The 27551-nt window shown below is 40.0% G+C and overlaps 1 protein-coding gene across 1 annotated transcript; it reads left to right on the plus strand.

The window, feature by feature from the left end:
• The first annotated feature begins 870 nt into the window (after positions 1-870).
• Positions 871-27456, plus strand: LOC142212707 (B2 bradykinin receptor-like). Its single transcript, XM_075280693.1, has 2 exons — positions 871-951; positions 26073-27456. The coding sequence occupies exon 2, from the start codon at positions 26086-26088 to the stop codon at positions 27175-27177; it is 1092 nt and encodes a 363-aa protein (XP_075136794.1). The 5' UTR covers positions 871-951; positions 26073-26085; the 3' UTR covers positions 27178-27456.
• Positions 27457-27551: the final 95 nt, after the last annotated feature.

Here is a 27551-nt window from a genome sequence, read left to right on the forward strand (position 1 = left end):
GTTATAGATGGAGCACATGGAAGAAAACCAACACTAGACCCTTCAGTAGTAGATGTCAAAACCCAGTATCATAATGAGGGTCCTATACTGAGCCTTGCTATGTGCCATATCTACTACAACCTTGGTGTTATCAAAAATGGATCTGCTTTTTATCTAGCTACAGCACCACTCCTGTCTGTGTGGCTGTGCCTGGTATTGCAGCATTTACTTGATTGTGGCTGAGTTGCAACAGCATCATGAGTAAGCAGACTCACTTTTCGAGTCTTGGCCAACTCCTATAATACGTTTCTGGTAGTGTTGTATTACACTCTAGGCAAGTCTATTCATTTTCTTAGGAATTACAGGGAAAAATGAATCCGTGTGATGCAAACATTTAAAGTGAACCTGTTCCTAAGAAAGTAACTCTTCTGGGTGATGATCTGTGTATTGTGGAGGTTATCAGGTTTAAGAGAATACAGTAGTAACATGAAACTCCTAGACCCATAACGTAATCTGTAACAGGCTCCCATCTACAGTGTAGGTTTCATAATACTGGTGTAACCGTCTCATGCACCAGGGTGGGGTGCAGCTGTTACCTCTGCACCCCCTATAGTTACGCCCCTGTAAGAGACCACATTTAAATAGCTGGAACTATATCTGTAAAGTGGCGGATGTCTGCAATCCCTGTATAATTGAGAACAGATGTAAAAAATGCGGTAGCAGAGGTGGTTACACATCTTTCTATACATCTGTATGTATATGTAGGGGTATACACTGAGCACGTAGTCCTGGAGCACAGCTGTGTGACCCCTCCTCTTTCCTACAGTCAGGGGTGTGATGATAACAAGTACTCAGTGTATAATATCGTGTTCACATCTCCAAACACTCCAAACCCACAGAGGATTCAACAGCAGCCAGAAGACCTCTCAGTCCAGGAGCTGACCCTGGGGACCGCCCCGCAGCGCTAACGCAGTAAGGAATACTATATATATTATTGTTCTGCTTAGTATGTCGATAAACTATTTTTTAACATACTTAGAACCAGAGAAAATGTTATGAAGTAACTGTACTGATATTTCTTTATTTGGCAGAGATCCATAGAGTTTGCAGTTTTCCTTATACCGTGCTCTCTAGCATAGAGTTTATATAAAGGGATTCTCATTTACCACAACTTACTTTTTATTTTTAAAAATTTTCATTTGATTTAATTTTTTTGTTTTAACACTTTAAAGATATATATATATATATATATATATATATATATATATATATATATATATTTATACACACACATATACATACACACACACATATATATAATAACTCTTATGCTAGGTTCACACAACGTGACACAAACTGAGCCATGGCTGTCCCTTTTTTTTTTAATTGAAATTGACAGACAGCTTTATGTCTGGTGATTTCTGACAGGTCTGTACGGATGGACACCTGGCACAGATGTGAACATAGCCTTTATCACTAAGAAGGTGAAACTTTACATCGAACCCTTATTGCAACTTAATAAAATAATATCTAGCATTATTGCAAATTATATTATGAAATAACCAATATGTCCTCTCCCCTGACACCAAAGTAAGGCATGCAGGTGTAATGGGAAAAGATGAAACCACACAGGATACTTAACTAATGTGGAGCAGCAAAGGAACAGTTGCCCTATTAGACCCTGAGCCTAAGACCCCACATAGCGTCCTGCAGCAAAAAAAGTGCTGCAGGAAAAACCACCACAACAGCTCATGGCAGTTTTTCCCACAGCGCTTTTAAGGGAAAGTCCTCAGAGATTTCCTTTGCGGACTTTTTGCCTCTATTATATCTATAGAGAAATTGATGTTGTTTCTGTAGGTATAATTGACATGCTACGATTTCCAAAAATGCAACAGCTTTGGAAATCCCAGCGTGTCCGCTGCAAGTATTTTCCTGCAGTGTGTGAATGGGATTCTCTAGAATCCCATCCACTATGCAGCTACTGTAAAATGTCGCAATTTACGTCATGTGGGGCCCCAGCCTTATACTACACCCTGATTAGCAGAGTGTGGGGCCTAGCAGTAGGAATCCTGTCCGCAGTACACCCTGGTACACCCTGATAACAAGAAGTAAAGACAGTTTGACAGAGTCTTCTTTAGGCTGCGTCTCTGCCAATTCCAGTTTTAAAATGAAAAAAATGTAGCAATCCACCTCTATGGTACAGTGTTTTTTCACATTGATTCTAACATGGAAAACATATTGGAATCAGTGTGGAAAAAACTCTTTAGGCTGGGGTTCAGTACCTGCAAAGTGCATGGGATTCTGGCTAATTCTATCTACATATTGCAGAAAAATATCTGCAATGCTGTGGTTTCAAAAACCATTGCGTTTTTGTAAATCACAACATGTCAATTATACTTACTTAAAAGCTAGCATTTTCCGTATAGGTTTAATAGGAATAGAAAGTACGCAGAGGAAAACTGTGGACTTTCAGTGAAAAGCACTGCTGCAAAAAACATGATGCTTTGACCTTAGAACATGACCTATTTTATTTTATTTATTCATGTGATTGGATTCAGATGTGAATTTAATGCAGCCGTGTGACGGACGTTTAAAACAGAAAACTACTGTCATATGGATTTTCGCTTTCATGTATTATGGAAACTTTTACACAAAACCAACTGAGAATTAGCAGAATTATACATGTGACTTATAGTTGACTCTAAAGAACATTATGTGATCTAAACAACGGGCCTGTATCCATTCAATGCAGCCCTTATCAAACTGTTTAGTCTCATTTATGTAAAATAATATTTCTGGACTTGCTAGGATCCAAGTAACTAGATCTTAGGTGAACATTCTTGTTCATAAGACAAGGTCACATGTGAAAATGTTAGAAATAAAGGAATTAGTATTATACATATATGCCATGGGATTCCAATATATTAGCAATTCACTATTAGAAAAGACTATTAATTTATCTTTATCAGTTCTCTCCTTCTGTCTATAAACATTTATATTATCCATACACCATACTGCTGCTTTTATGTGCTTGAGACAGTGCTGGCATATATACATGAGAATATGAGATACAAAATACAAGATCAAAATACAAGAAATCAATGCAACAAGTGATCTAAGGAAAGAACCAAGGAACTGTCTTAACCAGGCTCCTATGGAGCCCATCCATGAGAATAGATCCTGTTCACCAAGCTTTGATGGTAACGCTAACACTCCTTTATGCTTTGTAAATGCCCTGCCACCATGCAATAGCCATAAGAAATACATTTCCAACATTTATCCCCACAAACACATAGACCCCATAATATAAGAATCTTACGCTAATCTCGTCTACAAACTTTCTCTGATTCTAAAGAGACTTGTGCAAGAGTATCAGAAGTGATCTAATCTATTAGTTTATCCTAATGATTGGATCCACATTGTCAACCAGTACCATTACCTACTGGATCCACTTATAGGCTCTGAGGTCACAAAGGAAATATAGATTTTCTGATAGAATCCATGACTGGTTAGTGTAAAGAGGCAAAAAAATGCTATTTTTATCAAAGTGTATATAAAATTAATCTATCATTAATATTGTAAAAAGAATTCTGAGTGTTTCTACTGAAGCTGAAAAACTGCAATGCATTGACAGGTGTATCTGCTAATATATTCTTACATGAGGCTGAACACAACACAGGTTTGGACATTTATCTATAGTCTTAAAGTTATCTTGGCAGACGCCATTCAAAAGAAAATATGGAATAATCTAGTTTGATTTGCAGGTTAATTTTAATCTTGCGTCTTTACTTCTTTACATCCTACTAGTATTAGTACTGAATAGTGTTTCATTAGATCAAACAAGTCAGCGCAGCTCAAGGGAACCCCTATTAGAGAAAACCCTCACCCTTAACAGTAGTTGGCACATGGCTACATACCCAGCAGTCAAGTCAAAGCAAAGTATTGTCCATCCAGATAGCATTGGAGAGCATTAGTAACAGCAGAAACAGTAGTGCTCTCATCTTCACCCGGCTACTGGGCTGAAAGCTGATCAGACATTTCAATAATCCCAAATCTCAAATTAATCTAAAAACAAAGTGAGTAAAATAAAATAAAGATCGTTCATGTATCACACAATTTATACAATCACGTATCACACAACTTATACACTCATAAATCATACAGCTTTTAATAGTGCGGTCTTGCAGTCCTGTGAAGAACACGCTCCTCCAGCTGAGTTCGCTTTCCCTCCATGTCTTCTTTCTTATCACTCATTGAACTGCAAATCCCAGAAAGCCAAATTAACCATTGACTTTACTTTCTACTACAAATGACAAAACTGTTTCTATTCTATCCTCCAAACTCACAATAAATATATCTAGTCCACTTATTATAAGATATCACTTATAATTATCTTCAGTGTTCTTTGGCTCTTTCTTCCACATTCACTGACATACATACATTTCTCACAGGTAGAGGTCCTTGGGGTAATCTCTACCCCTACCCATCTCTGCCCCTACACACTGGAGACTCAGTAAGAAATTACATATTAGAAAGTCAGAAAAATAGGAACATGTTCACACTTTGTTTTTAATATTCTTCAATTGAACATTAAAGTCACAAATCTGCAGACATTCGATCCACACAATAAGATCCATGTAGGTGCCCATCGCAGTCAGGATAACAAACAGTTCAATGAAGGTCACTGTTCTCCTCCATTCTATGTGTAACTAAGATTGTCGCTCCCTTACTGTCACTATCTACTGTCTCCATCTGAATAAAAGAGACATCAGCAGCAGCACTCTAATATGAGGGGACCAGGTATTGTTACGTTAGTACACATTGGAGATACTTTACTGTCTGCCAGTGGTAGTATGGGAAGGATATCCCAACAAACATGAAGGCTAACAAATTCCTCTCACTTTCTCCTGGCTGTCTGTGTCTCACTATGAGTCATAATTTAGTCAGTCTAGCGGGAGGACTAACCCGACTCGTGGGTGGGAGTGGCTACCCCTCACTTCTACAAGGATCAACTTCTGACTCTTATGGAACGGGAGTCACAACAACATCTTGGAGTCACAACAAAAGCACTCCTATGATGCACACTTTATCCACATGCGTAGCCTATTCACAATAGGAAAGCAACACAAGAAAGATAATAAGTCAGCTGAGAGAGAGATCGACTATGTCGCTTATAGCCAAAGTCCTCAAAGTGAGACCCAAAAGGAGGAGGAAAGGAGTGACTGATAAGAAATCTCACCTACAACCACTTTGTCCGTCCTGTACATCCTCCTGTCTGGATTACTTGCAGAGGGAACTGAAGCTGTGAGACAAGCCCGCGCATCCTCCACCAAACTGTTATGGAAACTTTTACATAAAACCAAGGGCTAAACCATCTCTTAGGTGGATAAAGCAGAAGAAAGTTTATTATGAGAAGTGGTTACAGCAAAAAGAGTATTATAGATAGAGATAACAAACAAAAGAGACAAAGCTTCAGAGACCTCTGATAGGGCAGAGAAATCTGGAATATGTCTCAAAATGGGGGTACGTAAGCCAAATTTCTGGCCATCAAAGCATTCTTTTACAATCAATTTCAATCTCATAGCAGAATTAGCAAAATTATACATGTCACTGATCCGAACAGCGTTCGCTCTTCTCTAATAGTTATCTCTAAAGAACATTATGTGGCCTAATCATCAGGCCGGTGTCTTCATGACAGCCATTATTAAACTATTTACTCTCATTAATGTAAAACAATGTTTCTGGACTCGCGTATCACATTGAAACCAATAGGGAAAAAAGCAGCCCATTCATTTCAATGGGGAGCGCTCGTATGCCGGCTCCCATTGAAATTAATGGGATCTGCTTTGTACACGCTGATTCTGAACGTGTTTTAACGTTCAGAATCAGTCAGCGTATACTTAGTGTGAATGGACCCTAACAGTTTCTTGTGCTTTTTATTCAATCACCTTTTTTTTCCAAAAGAAAAACTTTGGGCAGCAAATGTGCCACTCCATGCAGCAGGTATGATACATGTTCTACAGCCTTATCTATAGCTTTACCAGAAAAATTTTGAGGGAATTTGAGATTCTTAACATCCTTTTGTGGCAAGTTTAAGCAATAACTCATAGATTGTAAGCCCTCGCGGGCAGGGCCCTCTACCCCACTGTGCCAGCCGATCACTGTTAGTATGATATGTACCTGTATATTTTGTGAATTGTATGTAACCCCCAAATGTAAAGCACCATGGAATTAATGGTGCTATATAAATAAACAATAATAATAATAACAACAATAACTGGGTTTCTGACTTTATCTGTTGCAAAGTTACAACTTTTGCCCAAAGACTGTCAGGGAATTCTGGTACTTGTAGTTAGCGTAGTAACCGTTGGAGGCTACTTTATTACCGTATTTTTCGGACTATAAGACGCACCTAGGTTTTAGAGGAGGAAAATAGGGAAAAAAAAATTTGAAGCAAAAAATGGTAAAATATTTAATATAATGGGAGTTGTAGTTTTGCAACAGCTGCAAGGCCACATTGACAGGTGACCCTGCAGCTGTACGGGGATGCATAGAGTGGGTTTTTTTGCGGGGCCAGAAGTACTTTTTAGTTATACCATTTTGGGGAATATCTATTGCTTAGATCACCTTGTATTGAAAAAAAACCCGGTGGTTTATGACATATGATTTTCTACTTTTATATATATATTCTAGGGACAGGAGGTGATTTAGAACTTTTATTTTTCATATTTTTAAATTTTTTTTTTTTACTATTTTATTCCCCCCCGGGGGCTTGAACCTGCGGTCACTTGATTGCAAGTCCCATAGACGGCAATACAAGTGTATTGCCGTCTATGGGACATTCTGTCTATTAGTATTACGGCTGGTCATAGAGACCAGCCACAATACTAATATAGCAGTGACAGGCCTGGGAGCCTCATTAGGCTCCCGGCTGTCACCCGGACAGGTCGGCTCCTGCGATATCGCCGCGCAGGAGCCGGCCTGCAACTTTACAGATACGGGGCCGGTGGGAACCGGCCCCGGGGGAGAAGAGGCCGCTGACAGACTGCAGAGCCGGCATCCGCTGTACTAGAGAGGCGGATGCCGGGGAGGGATAGACGCCGGGGCCTGAGACATCGCTACGATCCTCTGCCCTGCCTGAAGCCAGCAGGGACGGAGGAGCGGAATAGCATCACTCCTCCCGCTGCTGGCTTCAGGCAGGGCAGAGGATCGTAGCGATGTCTCAGGCCCCGGCGTGTATCCCTCCCCGGCATCCGCCTCTCTATTACGGCGGGTGCCAGGCCAGGCACATTCAGACTATAAGACGCACCCTTCTTTTCCCCAAAAATTTTGGGGAAAAAAAGTGCGTCTTATAGTCCGAAAAATACGGTATATGACTGCTCATTGATATGAATGGCTATAATGTAATACTGAAACTTCCGCTGGCTGCTGCAAGGGGGAAAAGTAAAGAAATGACATATGTAGGTTTCTTTATTGTGGCTAGTGAAGAGTCAGATTTCTGTTGGTTTATGGCATTGTCATTGTGAAATATCCCTTCGTGAAGTACAAGAATGGGTTTCTGCAGTCTGTCTGGTTAGCAGAACAGTATTCTGATACTACTGCACAGTACAAAGAAGCAGATGTGGAAACTACTAGGATACGGTATTTACAGCGCAATACAGAACTCTAATCTGTAACATCTGTGTCTATTTAATGGTAGTCCTACACCCCCACCCCCACACCCTGCTGCTGAAATATTCAGTGGCAGAAACTGCAGATCATGTGCACTATTGAGTAATAACAAGGCAAACAACTCCAACTCATGGAGATAATATTATAAGGCTATATTCACATGATAGAGCCCAGCACACAGCATACCAGTGCACACATGAGGGTAATCTAATTTCTCAACTCCATCATAGACATGAGTCTATTGAGGGATCCATGCCATGAACTCGGCCTGAGAAATAGCAGGTGCTATTTTTTTCTCAGATCTATCACAACGCTTGTGTGAATTAACATTAACCCCTTCTCGACATCCGCTGTAACAGTAAGGCAGATGTCGGGTATTTAAATATGGTGAGCGACATAGCTGCCGGGTTTCTGCTATATTATTCAAGCAAAGTAATAAATTATACCATTGCAAAGCCCTCATATGGCTCTGTGAACAGAAAAATAGATAAGTTATGGGGATTTGAAGGAGTGCAGGCAAAAAACGAAAATTGAAAAATGGCAGCGGCTGGAAAGGGTTAAAGTGTATGGGGTCGTGTGCAATCCATTAATTCATTGGTTAACATACGCCCAATAAACCCATGAATGTATGTAATGAATTTATATAGAAATGTCTACATTTTCTAATGTACTTACACTAGAATTCTGGAATAAGGTCACTTTTTGGTATAAATCAGATTAGACATATTTATCATTGATTTGCACCAAAAAGAAACAGATTCTTGCACCTTTATAGACACTTTTCAGAAGGCTTGCTTTGTTAAAGGGGCTCTATCATTGGGAAAAGTCATTTTTAACTAAGCACATCCTTGCATAGGCTTTAGAAAGTCTATATCACACCTACCTTTAGTATGTAAATTGCCTCAGTGGTTTTTGAATAAGTCCATTTTGTTCATATGCTAATTAGATTCGTGGTGCACCATCTTTGCTATTCTTTCCTATGGGTGTATGCTGCTGCTGCTGATGACTCAGATTCCTGCTTGCACACACATTTAGGAGATAATAGCAAGGATGAGTGCTGCTGGGAACTTCCTGTGCTAGCTGGAAGCTCATTAGCATATGAATAAAAACTGACTTATTCAAAGACCACTAAGGCAATCTACATACTAAAGGTAGGTGTGGAATAGCCTTTCTAAAGGCTATGCAAGGATGTGAATAGTTAAAAATGACTTTTCCCAATGATCGAGCCCCTTTAAAGGGATCCTATCATTGGATACCCTTTTTTTCTGACTAACACGTAGGAATAGCCTTAAAAAAAGGCTATTCTTCTCCTACCTTTAGATGTCTTCTCTGCACTGCCATTCGGTAGAAATCCCAGTTTTCTTCAGTGTGTCAGTGAGTTCTCTCGCAGCACTGGGGGTGGTCCTCAGCGCTCAAACAACACTGGGGGTGTCTCCAATGCTGAGAGAGAACTTTCCATCGCCACCTCTATCTTCTTCTGGAACGCCCTCTCCCTGTGTCTTCTTCCATCCTGGGTTTCAATGTTCAAGGCCTCAGGCAGAGCCAACTGCGTATGCCCATGGCCACAAGAAAATGGCCGCTTACACCATCTTACAGTATAAGTGGCCACAAGGCCGCATTTCTTTCTGTCTGTATCACTATAGATAATACTGTGTGCAGACATTTCATCTTCCATTACATTATGCACCACAAGACAATATAATTAGTCAGGAAGTGGTCTGGATATTGTGAACGTGCATACATTAATAACACCCCTAATCCCTTGACGCAGTGGATACATTAATGGTCTCTAAGGATGATTGATCCTAAAATCTACCATATAACAACAATTACCACTCAGTTCTTAGTGACATATCTACTGGTAATCTAACATCTGCGTTCCATCTCACCTTCCCTGGGGAAGAGATCGTGCATTAGTGAGGGAGGTGTAATGTTCCTGGGTGCCTTCTTGCCCACTTATTAGGAGTTGAGGATCTTATAATTGAGATTATTAAACACATCAGAGCTTAGAGAACAGTATGATCCTGTTACTTGAAGCTGTCTCTTAAGATGGTTGTGGATGTGTTAGTCTTCCAATAGGTACCTTTTTCTTTATTAAATTAAAGTGTTGACATAAGATTTGTAAGTGTAGTTTTGCTCATGTCCAGTGCTGGGTTTCCCCTGGAAATCAAATGAATGGGATATTGCAATTGCTTCATGTTAATTTGGCTAAGACAAAGTGGATTGTTGCCACCGCTTTTTACTTTGATGGTTGTAGACAAACAGGTTTGTAAAATCAGGTTAACTCAGAGGAGGTCAAAGAATGACTATACGCACACGAGTATATAATGAAGTAATTAAGTGTTTAATACTTAGCTGTGGTTACAAATGATGTAATAGCCCACTGCATGGGGAGCCCCATTGTATATTATGTACTGATATATACCGATCATTCGATGACTTCCAGAGGTGCCGGACATCTTTCTTTCTCAAGATTCCAGCCAAGACTACCAAACAATTGTCCCTATAGTTTTTATCATACCTTTGGAGAAGGGTGAGGGGCTGAGTCGTCAGCTTATAACATGACCATTTATGTTACAGGAATTTGAAGAAATTACTATATACTGATCAATACAGAATGATACACAGAAATACAGAATAGCATACAAGACTACAGAGTGATCAGTAACAGATTTTATCTTATAGATGTGCAACAAGAAATACATATAGACAGATCAGTAAGACATTAACCCCGTCATATCACATCAATAAGACACTATGGTTTTGTGGAAAAAACATGTCCTATTATGGGGCACATCAGCCACCTAGCTCTGCCACTACTGGTCCAAATTGATGGCTAGGCTAAAAGAAATGCCAATCCAATGTATGGTGGAGATTCATACTTAGGCTCAGTATATGATAAAAGTTGGCCACAGTTAAGGAGCTTTATAATGTATGGGACCCTCGCCCAGGGGTCTTACCTGAAGTGTTATGTCTTCAATATTAAAAGTGTCTTAAAGTATTTGAGTATTGTGGCATAGAAAACTACACAGAGTATGTGTGGTGGGTCTATGAAGGAGTCTGCCATAACTGTCTGCTGTCTACTTTAGGTAATAAGGAAGCATACACCATTTTGTAGCTTTTAGAGCTTATTTCACCTGTGTGATAGACACTTGCAGCAAGAACAGTCTGAACAATTAGGTATCTGGTCAGTATTGGAGGTCTATTAACTAAAGGGGGATATATATCTTTACCTTATGCCTCATGTATATGATTGTGGACCTCAGCTTAAAGTTCTTAGTCCAGTTTGGGGATCCATGGTATGTTCAGGGCTCTGTTTAGTTTTTCCCATAATGCATCAACATCTCAAATTTTAGGGTACCCAAGCACTCTATCATTGGTTTATTTTCACAAGTTTCTTCAAGCAAAAGGGATCATCTATAGAAGACATCTTCTTCAATATCACCCCAGACATAGATAGAGACAGATGTAGTAGAGCCAAGACTCTCACCACTTATACTAATGTGTTCTCTGTACTTTTCCACAGGATGACAGGTAAACAAACTGCTTTATCACTGTATAAGCAATGCAAGAGCTGACCAGTCCAGCACTGCTAAATCTGGACATCTTGGGAGCTTACATCATTTCCCTCCCCCCACCCCGTAAATACCAGTCATTAAATACGTCATGTAATTATTAAACGTTCCTTCTCTGCTCAACATCAGTTTAGTAACTACACCAGCCATGTTTGAAAATTGTAAGTGGGGACATAAATTTAATGTCCTCCGAAGCCAAATCTCTCTTTTTTCTCACACAATGAATCGGCTAATTGTACATTCTTTTTTGAGTTGTTGTCGTCGTGAATAAACACATCATGCAGAAATGTTTTATGTGTGATGTAGAGCGTGCAGAAGTGATTTCATCCCCAGACCTGATCAAATCTCTCCAAGACATGTGTGAAGACTTTGGAGTCATTATGGTCATTCATTATGAGCCCTGGTCTACTGGAATATACAGTAATATATAGGTTCATGATAGGGGTTAGTGATTCAGGTGCCTTAGATGGTTGTAGACATGACCTATATCAAAAGGTGGCTTAATTGGGAAAAAAATATATATATATAACAGTAAGAATCCTTCCATGTTATTTCGGAGGAACAATATTCCTATGAGGCAAATCACAATTGTCTCTTATGCGTGGTTGGGAAAAAAATTTGTTCCTAACTACACATATAGAAATTATAATAAATCCTGGGATTAATGTCCCATCCCAAAACTCTAGTTCCCATAACTTGGGATGTTTTTACCATTAAAGCAATGCATCTAGTTCCCTCTTGAACAAATGATGCTGGTAAAGCCGTTTTTCCTATAGACGTGGAGGATGCCCCCTTGTCATTATTACAGGTCTAGGTATAAAGTGATCAATATAAAGATCTCTGCACTTCCATTCCTATATTTGTAGATTGTACCTTAGTCTCCCTGAGGCCTGGTTCACATCTGTGTTCAGTATTCTGTTCAGGGAGTCCGATTGGGGCCCCCCTGACAGAATACAGAAAACATTAAAAAGCGGTGAGCAATGAAAGTACGCGGACCTCATAAACGCGGACCGCATGGTGTCTGCACGAGTCATGCGGAGAGAAAAGTCGTTCTTGAAGTACCATGAGCATCTATGCCTCTGGAGATCCAAGCCTTGGCAGCAGCTGTCTGGCACTGGTTGCTTAAGTTGTGGTATTCAACTGATGTCATTTCTCATAATTGTGCATTATGTACCAGGGTAGTTTCAGTATTCCACTACTTAAACCTCATTTAATAACCAAAGTAGATCTCAACAGATACTAAAATACTTAAAATTTCTAAAAATTAGAGTGGAAAAATAAATCTTTTGGATGTTATCCAGAATATGAACAGAACTGGAGAATTTCATAAGACTTCCAAGCATTCTTGCATGACCACTATTCTCAAAGTCTCTCAATGAGGAAACACTCACACTTGGCCCTGCTGTCTAATGAGTGCTCATAGGACCCGCTGCTACAAGACTCCAGTAATATAAAGGGCTAGATGGAGTCCTTGTTACGTATTTTTCATTGAGGCCCAGTAGCTTCATGCTGCACCTATAGAAGGGAATCGTAGTTAGGATCTAACTTGCCTCATAGCCTTGATTCAAATCCATCTATATAGTATTATCAGCGCTTTTGAATAGCCAAGACCCATGGAGTATATAGAAAAGAAAGGTGCTGGGTTTTGCCACGTATGCCCTGTTTTTGTTAACACTTCTGTCTCATCTCAATAGTCATTTCTTACCTCCTTCAAGGGGTTGTCCAGTATAAACATTTTTTATTTTGTTTGTTTTTACAAGGGTGCTGGGGAAGGTGAAAATGAAAAAATAACCTATAATCACCAACCCCTGGTGCTCCTATGTCTCCCACAGCGATCCGGTCCTGTTGCTCCCAAGGTCTTCTTCCACTCCCTGTCCTTTCCTTAGACCACTGATTGGCCTCAGTGGTTTCGTACAGAGGAGACTTCTGCAAAAACAAGAACAACAGGACGGGATTGTGATGGAGACACCAGAGCACCAGTGACAGGTGAGTATGTGGTTTTTGGGTTTTTTTTATTCACCTTCTCCAACCCCTTGAGAAAAAAAAAAAAAAAAAAAGCTATTCCTGGATAACCCCTTTAATGATCAACAATGCACTCCCTCTATAGAGGAGAGTCCTGCACAGGTTCCCAGCATCTAAAAGGAAGCAAAACAGAATCAGCTATGGCTGAACCCATGCCCTCCAAATGCCCCATAACTACTCTATGATTTGCCAGGGCAGAACTCTTTGGTTGTGTGTGCTTTAGTCATGTAGCAGTCATCTTAAAATGGCAATGCCTTACCCACTAAATCAGATTATATTGTAAAAACAAATCCAGGAAATATTTCATTAACTAGCTGACTATGAATCAGACGTAGACATGGCTATTTGGCAACCACAAGGAGGAAGACCTCAGAAAACACAAACAGTGGTATTTAACCCCCCAAAATAAATATGGATATGTGAAAAGGGTATCAGGATGTTTATATAGTCTATTAGTCTATGTGCAGGAATTTTCAAGCATAGGTGTACAGATGTAGCAGAGCTGATTTTACAACTCCCTTTCTTATTTAGAAACACTGGCCAACATTTACAAAAGGATTTTATGGCAGAATTCTAAAGTACTTTGCACTTTTTTTTTGGTGCAAATTGGCTTAAAGGGGTTGTCCACCCAAAACCCATTTTTCATACCTATGGCCTACCTATAACATAGGTATTCAGTATGTGATTTGTAGGGGTCTGACAGCTGGACCCACACCAATCAGCTGTTTTGGTAGCCTCCAGGCATGTTCAGAAATCTACTATTCAAGTAACAGTAGCCACATTGTATTTCCCTGGAACCACCGCTATACAGTGGAGGGAGCTGCAGCGCCTCTCCTATTACATTCCCCTAACACTGCTATAATTACCAGTGACAGAAGGCTGCTGGAACAGCTACTCTGTGTAATGGCTGTGTGTCAGACCCCCACAGATCGCATACTGATGACCTATTGATCATCAGTATGAAAAATCCTTTTGAGTCTGGAAAACCCCGATAAGGCTAAGGCCCCATGTAGCAAGCCGCAGCAAAAAAAGCGCTGTAGGAAAAACCAAGGTGGCAATGTATTGCGGTTTTTCCCACAGTGTCTTTCACAGAAAGTCCGCAGGACAGTTCTCTGTGAACTCTCGGCTTTCATTACACCTATAGGGAAACCATTGGCGTTTTCGTAGCTACAGAGATGCCAGGAAGCCACTGACTGATGTTAGGATATTGACTGAATATTTAACCCAGCAAAACAATGTGGGGGGATTTATCAAGATTGGTATTTCCTACATTAGTCTTGAAAATAAGGAGTATCTTCTACCCTCCATGTGCCAGAAGCTCAAATCTATGCCAGCTGCTTTCTATATTTCCTGCCAGTTTCTGGTCTTGATTATAATAATTCTGAAGATCTGCAGTAAGAATCACCATCTCCCACTAAGCAATGCCTTTGACATGTCAATTTAACAAAAAGTACCATGTGGTACGCAAATTTTCCTAAAGTCGCAATTTTTGGCGCAAAACCATCAATTGAAAAAAATTTGCAATTTTTGGTTTAATAAATTTCCTTCTGCATAATGACAGCTCTATCCAATGTGAAATTTTGTAAACAGTCTCCAGGGTCTTTGTTGTAGGCAGGACCATTACTGAGACATTTTTTGGCTTTACTGTAAATCCTATGTTCCTTTCTTGCCTTGCATTTATAAACCAGGCTAAAACCAAAACAGAAATCATATTTACAATGTATCACATTTTGTGCTGTGATTTTTGGCAAAAATTCTACAAAAATACAATGCGCATTGAATCGTTGTCTGCACTTCCCAATCTTTGTTGTAAATTGGCAGTTGAGGCGGCCACTTCTCCGAAACTACTCTGCTCTCTGGCTGAAGCCTTTGGTCCATAAGAGTTAATAGGACCAAAAATTTTAGCTGCCAGAAAACGTATTCCTGTCTTAGAAACATGAAACAGAAGCAAAAACCAATTCTGACTTTTGACTTTAGAAAGAAAAATCTACCACTACATTTTTTTTTTATCCCTTTACAAGTCTTGGTGTAATCTAAGCAAATAAGTAAATTGTACAGCTGGGAATAAAAAGCTTAATGTCATAAAAACGGGAAAGCGTCCAAAACTCTTACTGGGGAATGTCAAAAAGTAATTCATTTATTTCAGCTTCCACATGAGATGAGTAACCGAGCAAGCAGATCACTCATAACTGCGTAATGGTTAGTAATATTCATAGGATTCATCACATTTAATGGACGCCTCCATTGATGGAGGATTTTTTTATGTTATATCTTTAAATTTGCAGAACTTTAGTTATCAGGCGAGATAGGAACAGATGAGTTAGCACAGCCAAATGTCGCCGTATATGGCAGGGTTCACACAAACAGTACTCTTAATCCCTTGCATAGTAAAACATGGCCCTATTAGAGAGCAGGATATGAAAGAAGGAGAGAAGCTGAGCCATGTAATACATAGGTTTATGAGTTTTGGAGAGTAGGTGGGGAACAACAGCTTTACATGACCAGATCCCTTCATTTGTCATAACATATGTTACATCTATGTATAACATCAGAACATTAGGTCATCTATCCCACAGCCTAAAATAGGAATCCTTAATCTCAGCTGCCATGCTGGGGTCTGGATACTCTCATTACTTGCCCTATATATTAACATCAATATTTTCACATTGTTTGTAATACTGTTCCTGGCCTTACATTGCTGCTGCAGAGATTGTGGTTGACCTGAGACCAGTAAATTATACCGCATAAATGTCCTAACAAGTATCTGACTCACCGGATGCTATTTCATTCTGGTAATCCCCATCCCAATACTTATTGCATAACTTAACCCAGGCTGTGCACACATTCCCTGCACATTACTAAGGGATAACATTGATATTATAAGGCATAGTGGTCACGTATTGTAGGACATTCATCCCCCTGGTGGCTGGAGCAGTCATACATTACACTATATGGTACTATGTCAATGAGTGGCACCCAATGGTTCAAAGGGGCTTTCTAAAACTCGTAGGGTAGGACATTAATAACAGATCAGTAGAGTCCAACATCCGACACCCCCACAGATCAACTCTTTGAAGAGGCTAAAGGATCAGATTAGCTTGGTGGTCTCTTCCCTGCTCCAGTACAGACTGGAAAAGAACTTTTCTGTGTATTACGTTTTTGTAAAAGTTTTATAGAATGACTGCTATGTAGTGGTGACTAAGGGGCATTATAATGTGTGGGAGCCATTAATGGGGCATTATACTGTATGGGAGCCATTAATGGGGCATTATACTGTATGGGAGCCATTAATGGGGCATTATACTGTGTGGGAGACACTAAGGTGGGATTATACTGTATGGGAGCCATTAATGGGGCATTATACTGTATGGGAGCCATTAATGGGGCATTATACTGTGTGGGAGACACTAAGGTGGGATTATACTGTATGGGAGCCATTAATGGGGCATTATACTGTATGGGAGCCATTAATGGGGCATTATACTGTGTGGGAGACACTAAGGTGGGATTATACTGTATGGGAGCCATTAATGGGGCATTATACTGTATGGGAGCCATTAATGGGGCATTATACTGTGTGGGAGACACTAAGGTGGGATTATACTGTATGGGAGCCATTAATGGGGCATTATACTGTATGGGAGCCATTAATGGGGCATTATACTGTGTGGGAGACACTAAGGTGGGATTATACTGTATGGGAGCCATTAATGGGGCATTATACTGTATGGGAGCCATTAATGGGGCATTATACTGTGTGGGAGACACTAACGTGGGATTATACTGTATGGGAGCCATTAATGGGGCATTATACTGTATGGGAGCCATTAATGGGGCATTATACTGTGTGGGAGACACTAAGGTGGGATTATACTGTATGGGAGCTATTAAGGGGACATTATTCTGTGAGAGGCCACTACAGGGGTATTATACTGTGTTACACAAGGAACAACACTACTACTGTAACAGGACACAAGGGACTGGTTTCAAAGTTCACATGAGTAGGATTAGGGGAACATAAAATATTGAGGGCCACAGATAAAGAAGCATAGGATAGCCTTTGGGTTGTTTTTTTTAACTGTAAATAGAGGATGTTACATAGAAACAGGGGACATGACCTGAACAAATGTGTTGCACTATACACACACCTCTCTACTATTTCTCACTGAATATAGTTTTCAAAAGCTGTACATGTACAGGGGCTGTCCTAGGTATTGGATCTTAGCCCCATTTATTTGAATGGGACTGAGTTGCAAACAAGCTCTAATGTCAGTGGTTTGTGAAGCAGCTGAGAATACTGATGACTGTTTTAGGACTACTTCTCCAATCAATATATAGTATTCACCAGAGTATTAAGAGTTGTGAATATCCAAAGTCATAGCAGGAGTTACATGGTTATATACATAACTTCTGCCTTTAGAGGCAGAAGAGCTATCGGTGCCGTTAGCATCAGACAAGTACTGGGGTGGCATTCCTCACCACTTAGCGTCATTGCTGGACAGTAAAGAACACCCCCTCACAGTATAGCGCTACACACAGTACTGTCAGGAAGGGCGTTTCCAGCTAGACTGTCAGGAACACCCTTCTGACAGTGAAGAGCTATCAGCAATGGCACTGGTAGCTCTTCACCCGGAGCACATAACGGGAAAGCCGATTCAGCGCACTGTCTGCTTTCTAACGATATGTAAAACTGCATGTGCCCAAGGACATGAAAAGTGCTCTTTAAGTAGCAGTGTAGGCTTTTCCCCATTTTGTACTGTACTGATCTGTTAAGTCTTAGTTAGTACATGGTACTGTTAACCAAAGACTTAATGTAATGCTCAGTTTTTTTACATTATTCCTTCCCTGTCCTCTACTGTGGTTGCTCCAATTACTGGAAAGCACAAATTTTTCACCGCTGCCTGTAAATCCTGTGTCACATTGATGTAATCTCCCAGCAGTCCCAGTCCTGTAAATGTTTCTATATTAGTAAAGAAAACATGTTCTATGTTCACATTTGCTTCTAGCATTTCCTCCTCCGTTCTGCTGCTTGTACGTCCCAGTGGTGGAAGGTTAGGACGTCGCTGCACGAAATTCTCGCATTGATATACAAAACAAAGTTCAGGAAGATCTTTCCATTGCATGTTTCCTGGTATTTCCTCTATTGGCAGGAGAACACAGACACACCTTTCTATCCTTAGCTTTCGCCCACGAACCCTAAAACCATCCGAGTTACTGCTTATTACAAAGGCTACTTCCAATAACTGAGGAATTTGCTCCTTTTCGTTTCCTGTTTGACCAGTGTTAAATTATAGTTAAGTGGTTTTTGTAGAGTTTTATGTTGTGTGGGGGTGTTAACAGGGGCCCTGGTATACAACGGAAGTGTGTTGGATATCTAGGACTGAAATCAAGGGATTTCCATAATATAGTATAGCAGATGTATACATTGTAGAAGATCTGTCCTTGCTGTTAGTGAAAGGGAGATACAAAGCCTGACCATACCGATCTGATATTACCCTGCAGCAAGCAAAACTACAGTAAACACATACCCATGTCAGCTGGATATGGTCAGGATGGATTTGCAGGCTCTGGCTGAAAAAAAAACAAAAAACAAACAAATAGAAAGCAGAGATCAATGGTTGGAAATTGAAATAAAAACAAAACAAAAAAAAAACAACTTTTTGGGTTTATTTACTCTGAGATAAGTGGGGCCAGAAGTACTGTACATCACTTCACCTTGCTAGAGCAACCTTGGTGCTGTATGTTTCCATAGCAGTTTGTTTCCATAAGCGCGGAGCTATGAAAATGTATATATTTTCTTTGCATAAATCATGCTTCTATATGAACCCATTCTACTATATCTCTCTTCTACTTCATCCTCTGCATACTCCTTGATTTTAACATTGAACCTGGAATGTCTAATTCCCTCCTCAGTACATAAATCAAGTACAACCCAAGTAGGTAGCCAAGAGTGTTACATGACCCCGGACATGACTCCTGTGACTCCAGCACAGCGGCACTAACTTCAGGAAGTTGTTCTCTTATTAGATTTGATGTATCAGAGGTTGCCTCTGTTTTGAATTGCTACATTAAGATCTGGCATCTACAGAGAGAAGAGACATGTGCTTGTGCCTGGCACAGTGGGCATCCCTGAGGATAAGGAAAGCGCTGCTGGAATGCACATCTTGTAAATCTCTTCTGAATGATAAACATTGTAGGCATCCTATCTCGGTAAAGCTCCAGAACACTACAATAATATAGTCCTATACCAATGTCATAGTCTCCATTTACAGCATTACAGTAAATTGCTATTGTTGGTATCATCTGCTGCTTTTCCCAGTGAATCCACATGGCAAAAAAGAAACTAACATAGCTGAAATGCAATATCACCATAAACTATCATGATGTCACTGTGGGCTGAATATTGGCGGTGTGGTGCCACCCTATAAGTGCTATAAGCATACTTGACAACTTTCTTGGATAGTCTGCTAGACTCCCATAAAAGAGTGACATCTCCTGGAAGACCAAGCAAAACTCTTGGACACTGTATAGATACCAACTGTTCCAGATTATCTGTTTCAGGAACAATCCCAGCAAATTTGGGAATGCCGTAACCCAAAAGGGAGGTGGGTTATAAAACACCACACAAAGTGAGCAGACCCATTCGGTTTAGGGCCTGAACTAGGTTGTCTTGGAACAGGTCTCAGTTGTCACTAAAGAAAAGTCCTGAGTTCAGCTATCATTGTACCTATTAGCGAAAACCACTGCAAGAAAGGGGCAAACTGAGTATCTTCAATCTGGGCTGGGGTCTGTATTAAAGGAGTTATGCGGTTTCTAAAATTGATGGTTTATCCTTAGGATAGGTCATCAGTATTAGATTTGCGGGCATCTGACACCCAGGATCCAAGGTCCTCTTTTAAGACTGAACTTTTGTGGTATATAAAAAAATCTACAGCGTTCCAGGTCAGCCCTCTCTGCCTGGTGATTCTAAAACTACCAGCATGCCATAACAGACTGGGAGTTGTAGTGCCACAACAGCTGGAGAATCACACGTTACAAACAAGAACCCGAGGTCACAATAACTGGAAAACATCAAGTTACTTTTTGCACAGTTTATATCTTGGCTTAAACTGAAGACGTTTTATAATCATTACAAGAGCAGGTGCAAGACATTTATCAGCCCACTTGCAGGAAGTCTCATCCTACTGGAAAACAAGGCGCAGTTTATGATATATGTCATACAAATCCATTGCTTTTTTTTACTGTCATTACCTCTATTCCAACTAAGATCCACATGTAAGGCTGAGGCCCCAACGTTGCGGTAAAGTTGATTTTACTGTTGCAGATTTTTCTGTGGCTTTTTTGAGCCAAGTCAAGAGTGGCTTGAAAGGAATGGGAAATATATATGATGTATGGTACTTACATTTCTTCCTTCTGTTAAATTCACTCTTGGCTTTGGCTCAAAACATAGCAGCAAAATCTGCAATAAAATATGCAGCTTTTCTGCAACGTGGGGCCTTAGCCCAAGGCTGGGGTATTTTACAACCACTGTGTAATGAATGAGAGTCTAGCAAATCCCATCTCCACAGTGCAGAAAAATACACACAGTGGACACCCTGTGATTCCCAAAACCGTTGCGGTTTTGGAAATCACAGAATGTCAATTATACCTACAGAAACGCTGGCAATTTCTCTATAAGTATAATTGAAGCAAAAAGTCCACAAAGCAAACCTCTAAGAACTTTCTGTGTGTTGTCGCCACGGTTTTTCCTACAACGCTTTTTTGCTGCAGGACACGACATGGGGCCTTACCCTAAGACTGGGTTCACTCCAATGTAATGCCCAAATCCTCACATTGCCACCAAATTCAGTTCTGAGAGAATAAGCATATTGGGGGCTATCATTAACTACAGTTCCAATGGACCTATGATTAAACCCCTATACTTATGCTAACTTTTTAATCATAGGGTATTCCCTTCACTCAGGGGGGGGGGGGAGGGGCTTGCTAATAGGGAGTGGTGAATCCCTTTAAACACTGTTTTGTTCACCTGTTTAAGGGAGCCTTCACACAGAGTATACGCTCCGTTTATTCTGAACGTAAAACTCGTTCAGAATGAGCGCATAAAAACCATTGAAATCAATGGAGGCTTTTTTCCCTATTGCGTTCAATGTGTTATGCGCATATCACATTCAAAGCAATATGTTAAAAAGCCTTCCATTGATTTCAATGGGGAGCGCATGTATGCTGGCCCCCATAGAAATCAATGGGATCTGGTTTTTACGTGCTCATTCTGAACGAGTTTTACGTTCAGAATGAGCGAAGCGTATACTCCGTGTGCAGGTTCCCTAATGGTGGCTTTTTTGTATCTACCCTCATTGGTAAACTTTCAGGTCATTCCTACGTAATCACTTACTGATCTAGCAACAAAATCTAGCAGGACTTTTTTCGGATGGATGCTTAGATTTTGATAGGAGTGTAACAATGATATCTGACAGTGTTTGGGAGACTAGTTTTGTACTCCCCTAATTAGCGATATCTCCATATTACCCTGTTGGGATTTATCTTTTTAGTCCCTTCCTCACCTACTTTGTTACTACACTTTGCCGATTTTAACCAGTTATTAAAAGTTAAGTTTTATGCTCTTTTTTTTGAATAACAAATTCAGTTCTGTAGCATTGCAGGGAGTAGGGTCTGGATGTTATAGCCATGTGACATTGACCTACAGCTTGGCTGCTATGGATGATGACCCGCCATTGATTCTTGGGGTGTATTCACACATGTCAGTTTAGTTATATTGATATTTTCAGCTTCTTGCTGTGCCTAATTTAGCTTCTTCTGTTGTGAGAATGAACATACGACATATGTTAAGTTGTATGTGTTGAATATACTGCTCGGCCCTCTCGAGTTTAGAAAACAAAATCTATTAGATGGAAACCAAAAGCAAGAAGCTGATCAGGGATCCTAATATGCTAGTTTAACCTCTGGCCATGTGTAATGAATCCCATTAATGCTGGATACACACAGCTGAATTATAACCACGTGTTTGCTATTCTATGATAACCTTATCACCTTGGCTTCCAGTGACTCTGTACAGTAAAAACACGTCTGCTCAGGATGTTACAAATATAACACAGGCATTATGACACATAAATATGGTGTTTATAATGCACAAGCGACCAGTCTGATAACAGCAATAACTACATTTATGTGCCAAGTTGTCAGTATATCACTATTATTTACCTCTAAAGAACTGCTGGGGTTAGCCAAGCACTATACATGGCATCCAGGGGCAGACCGTGATATAAAAGCAACCTTGGCACACAGATCGCTCCTTTATCATTGTAAATATGTGAATTCGCTTTGAATAATTCTGGAAAATCTTTTCTTCTAACTATATATTGTGGTTTTCCTCTGTTACTCCTACTGCAATATATATAATATATGTACAAATTCACAAATGACTTACCATTCCCCATCTCATCTCTAAGGGTTAGATCACATGTAAAAACTGCCTGGCTTATTTTGGTCCCAAAAAAAACCGCTTCCTAATTAGGAAGCGGGTTTTTTTTTTTTTGGTTTTTTTTTTTACCTTGAGGCTTTTTTGGAATGTTTTCTGTAGCAGTTTTTGGTAAAATCTGCTTCAGAAAACGCCAGGCGGTTTTCCCCTCTCCTAAAGTGAATGGACTGTAAAAAAAAAAAATGCTAGGCGTTTTCGGTTGCATTTTTTTGCAAAAACACTAGGCGTTTTTCGCCTCCCATTCAGCTAGCAGCAAAAAAACTTCTATCAGAAAAAGGAAAGTTAGCAGTCTGCATAGACCACCATTGTATGGAGGCAGATTTCGATACGAAATCTGCTGTCAAAATCTGCCTTATTGCCCCCATGTGAACTAGCCCTTACTGTGTAGATATATATCGTGTTGATAAGGGGATTGGTAACCCTTAGTTGTCAAGTAGGCCTGGGCTATACAAAGACCTTCTGCAGATTGTACTACAAGTACCATATTTCATATTAATTACTACATGTAGTGCAGTCCTTATACCTACAGTCACAGGAGGAATAACTGAGGAATGTCATAACACAAACTTTCCAGAACTTCCAGAATTGTTACCTTATCGAGAATACATATTTAGAATACTAGACAGATATGTCAGGACAGGTGACAGATCCTCCTTAAATCCAGTGACTCACAGGTGATGTCAGACTGCCATGATGCCATCCCTAGTAGTAAAACCAATAAACTCAGACCCCAGACTTAAAGGGAGCCTTGACCAGTACCCAGCATATCAATGCATCTCCACAGACAGATCGCTTGGGGTCACTGGCTTTCCACTTGTGAATCAGTGCTTGTGTTACTGAGGTATAGCCTTTTCTTCGTCAATATACAAATTAGCTCTTTGTTATGCTATTGCTCCAAGAAGTTAATTGAAAATACCCTCATCGTTTCAAAGAGCTCATTTGCATATTGGCATAACGAAAACATACCTGAATATATTTTACATAATATACCGGATTTTATATTTTCCTATTATAAAACCAATGTTAATATAGGTTGAAGTTCACTTTAAGAAGCTCCTTCGCTAAGAACATACTATAAGTGGTTTCTCCTGCTGCAGGTGTATTACAGATAGGAAGTTATCATAGGTCCCTGTACCACGCATGTCCACAGCCACATAAACAACATGTGGACATAGATAAGCAAACAAAATCAGCAAAGCCAATGGCACACAAGAAGCAACAGAAGATGGGAATCTAGATACGGGTATTATTCTTCTTACTCTGCAGTTACTCTTTTGGTTTAGAGAAAACCCATTTTATGATGTTTTCTCTGTACTAAGTCATTAGTGAGAATTTTACTTTTTTCTGGGAAAAGTTATGCATAATTCATGTTAGAGATCCTGGTTTCAGAACTAACAGAATACAAATATGTTTCTCCAGCATCAACACCATGTGGTTTATTTTTCTAGTGAATAATTTAGATTCTTACATAGCATAGACATGGGGAGATGTGTCACTATCGCAATAAAAAAAAATAAAAAAAAATGGAACAATTCAATATATATAACTATTAAAAGTGTTCTTCAGTTTCCTAATATTGGTAAATTATTACAAGTGCCATAATGTGTTCTGCATAATTTTTGTTTTTATCATCCTGTCCCATGAAAAGTATCTTGCCAGGATCGGTAAGTAAATAGGGTTCGTTACTGGCTGGAGTAACTCCACCAGGTAATGAAGAAAAAAACCACAGCGGTAGCGGCTGTCGCTGGGCCCCTAATATCCCGGGTCCTGTGGCAGCTATCCCTGCTACCCTGGTAGTTACGCCACTGGTTGGATCCCTTTTCCTCCTCAGATATGCTGCCACCAAAAGTGGTTCACGCCTCATTATGAACACATGAACAACCAGCCTGAACCAAGTTTACATGAGTGTGAGGGAGTTTGTACGAATAGTCGTCAGTCTAAGGGTGCATTCACACTGAGTAAACGCTAGCTTATTTTGTAGAGTAAGATTACACTTGTAAATTTTGCTATCCCATTGACTTCAATGACATTTTACAGGCGTATTTTTACAGGCGTATTTTTTACAGGCGTATTTTTTACAGGCGTATTTTTACACTTGTAAAAAAATATCATTGAAGTCAATGGGATAGCAAAATTTACAAGTGTAATTTTACTCTACAAAATAAGCTAGCGTTTACTCAGTGTGAATGCACCCTTAAGGGCAGATTCACACTACTGTTATTTAATGTTCATTGCTCTCATCCATAACATGACTGCAATGGACATTAATAAATGTAGTGAACATCGCCTTACAATTATTTGGTTGACAGCAATTGATGGTGAATTTGTCTCTTTAAGATCCAGGTAATTTAATGGGATTTGCACATGTACCACAGACACTTAAAGGGGTTATGTACTAAGAGATGGCCTTGTACTGTAACTGGGTCAAGATCTAACTTGGTAATAATGTGTGGAAGAAACGGCTACCTGCATGGATCACAAGATCACACCATGCTCTAGCCCCAGATGACCAGAAGAGATGAGTTCAGGTCCAGTCCATAGCTGTGGTAAACTCTTGTAGTCTGTTCAGGCAGTAACATACTGTAAGAAATATCATTACTTTGGGGGCTGCATCCTCCTTCTCGGTTAAGGATTGATTGTTGCTCAACCTCAGGAGGCCAGCTAGCTTGCCTTATATAGGTGAGTGTTTTGGAGGATAACTTCATCGAGAGAATATTTATGCTGCCTAGAAGAGGAATCTCCTTTATTTTCCTGAAATATTGAGCTAATAGGTGGAAGGCCTTGATTCCTACTCTATTCCTGATGTCTTAGTGGAGTGTTGTTGGCATGTTATGGGGCACTGCACTTGGGGTTGGATGGTATAGAGCCGTGATGGCGAACCTATGGCATGGGTGCCAGAGGTGGCACTCAGAGCCCTCTCTGTGGGCACCCATCTGTGGAACAGATTATACTGTATGGAATCCACTGTGGAGCTAATTGTACTGTGTGGTGGCCATTTTGCAGCATATTATACTGTGTGGGGCCGCTGTGGAGCAGATTGGATTGCGTGAGGGCCCTTCACTGTTTATATCACACAGTATATGTTTTATAGCAGACATGTAATCTTATAACAGGTCCTAAAAACATTGCACTGTCACTATAAAACAGATTTGTGTGATGTAAATAGTGAACGTTAATTGTTCAAAATTATACCAAATCCAGTACAAAGTTGTTTGTATTGTATTGTATTTTATATTTGTATTATATACAGTATCTGAAATATTTGGCAGTATATCTTTTTATATACTTTGTTCAAGAAAATAAACAAAACAAATTTCTATATTTAACAGGATCAACGTGGAGATGACCATCAACATAACAGCTGCAGATCCCAGCAATAACATGACTCTGGATAATGCCACTGAGACATATGAGACCTGCTTTCTACCTGAAAATGCTAGCTGGGTTTTTACCTACCAACCTATCTACATGTGGTTCATATTTGTCTTGGGCTTCATAGAAAACTTGTTTGTCATCTCAGTTTTTATCTTTCATAAGAGTCGATGTACAGTGGCTGAGATCTACCTGGGGAATATGGCGGCTGCTGATCTGATTTTTGTCAGTGGTCTACCATTCTGGGCTATATATATCTCCAACAAATTCTACTGGCCATTTGGAGGCTTCATGTGCGTTGCTGTCAACTCCTTGATTCAACTCAACCTTTACAGCAGCATCTACTTTCTTATGATGGTCAGTATTGACCGATATCTGGCTTTGGTGAAGACCATGTCGTCTGGCCGAATGAGAAGACCTTGGTATGCCAAACTGAATTGCGCAATCATCTGGATCTTTGCAATAGGAATAAGCCTGCCCAAAGTGGTGTTCCGAAAGGTGGCCTTCATTGAAGCCCTAAATACCACAGCCTGTATCATTCACCCCCCTGCTGAAAGTTGGCACGTCGCCAACAATATCGTTGCCATCATTGTTGGCTTCTTGATCCCATTAACCATTATTGCCTTCTGTACCTTCCAGATTATAAGTGTCCTGAAGAACAATGCCATGCAGCAATTCAAGGAAATTAACAATGAGAGGAAGGCCACATGGCTGGTGCTTTCTGTACTCTTGATCTTTCTCCTCTGCTGGCTCCCATTTCACATTTTCACCTTTATAGACACATTGGACGTGCTTAAGTACTTTCAAGGTTGTGCGGAGTCTATGGCTATTGAGATCGGAAATCAAATTTCTACTTACATTGCGTACAGCAACAGCTGCATTAACCCTTTACTCTATGTCATGGTTGGCAATCATTTCCGAAAAAAAGCGAAGGAGGTCTACTGGCAAATTCTAACAAAGATAAAATTCCCCAAAAATGAGGCTATGCCAATGAACTACTCAGCTGTCACTACACGGACCTCGATTTCCATGGGACAGCAAAAGCTAATTATCGGGAAATGAAACGTGTCTATTGTGGAGTTGGTCTGGACAGAAATTTATACTCAGTAACGTCAAGACAGGTCTTGGAAAAGCCTGACATTATTTATTTGTGCCGTGTATATAGATTCCTGGCTTTTCTTTTGCTCACTGACTCATTTACTAGGAGTTTTCGTTGGGTTACCATATGGTAGGGCATTGGTACATTGTCTATCTTATTTATAATTTATAAGCTAGAGCCTGGGACACTCTAGAAAATGGTAAAGTTCACAGGACAGTATGAACTTGGTGCATGAGTAATATTTATGAAACATTGACTATTATTTGTTATATATATATATATATATTTTCATTAAAAGACGGGTATATGAATTATAGGGGGTAAGTGACTTTGTGGG

Source organism: Leptodactylus fuscus, chromosome 7, assembly GCF_031893055.1.
Source record: "Leptodactylus fuscus isolate aLepFus1 chromosome 7, aLepFus1.hap2, whole genome shotgun sequence".
In the NCBI taxonomy this organism is placed as follows: Eukaryota; Metazoa; Chordata; class Amphibia; order Anura; family Leptodactylidae; genus Leptodactylus; species Leptodactylus fuscus.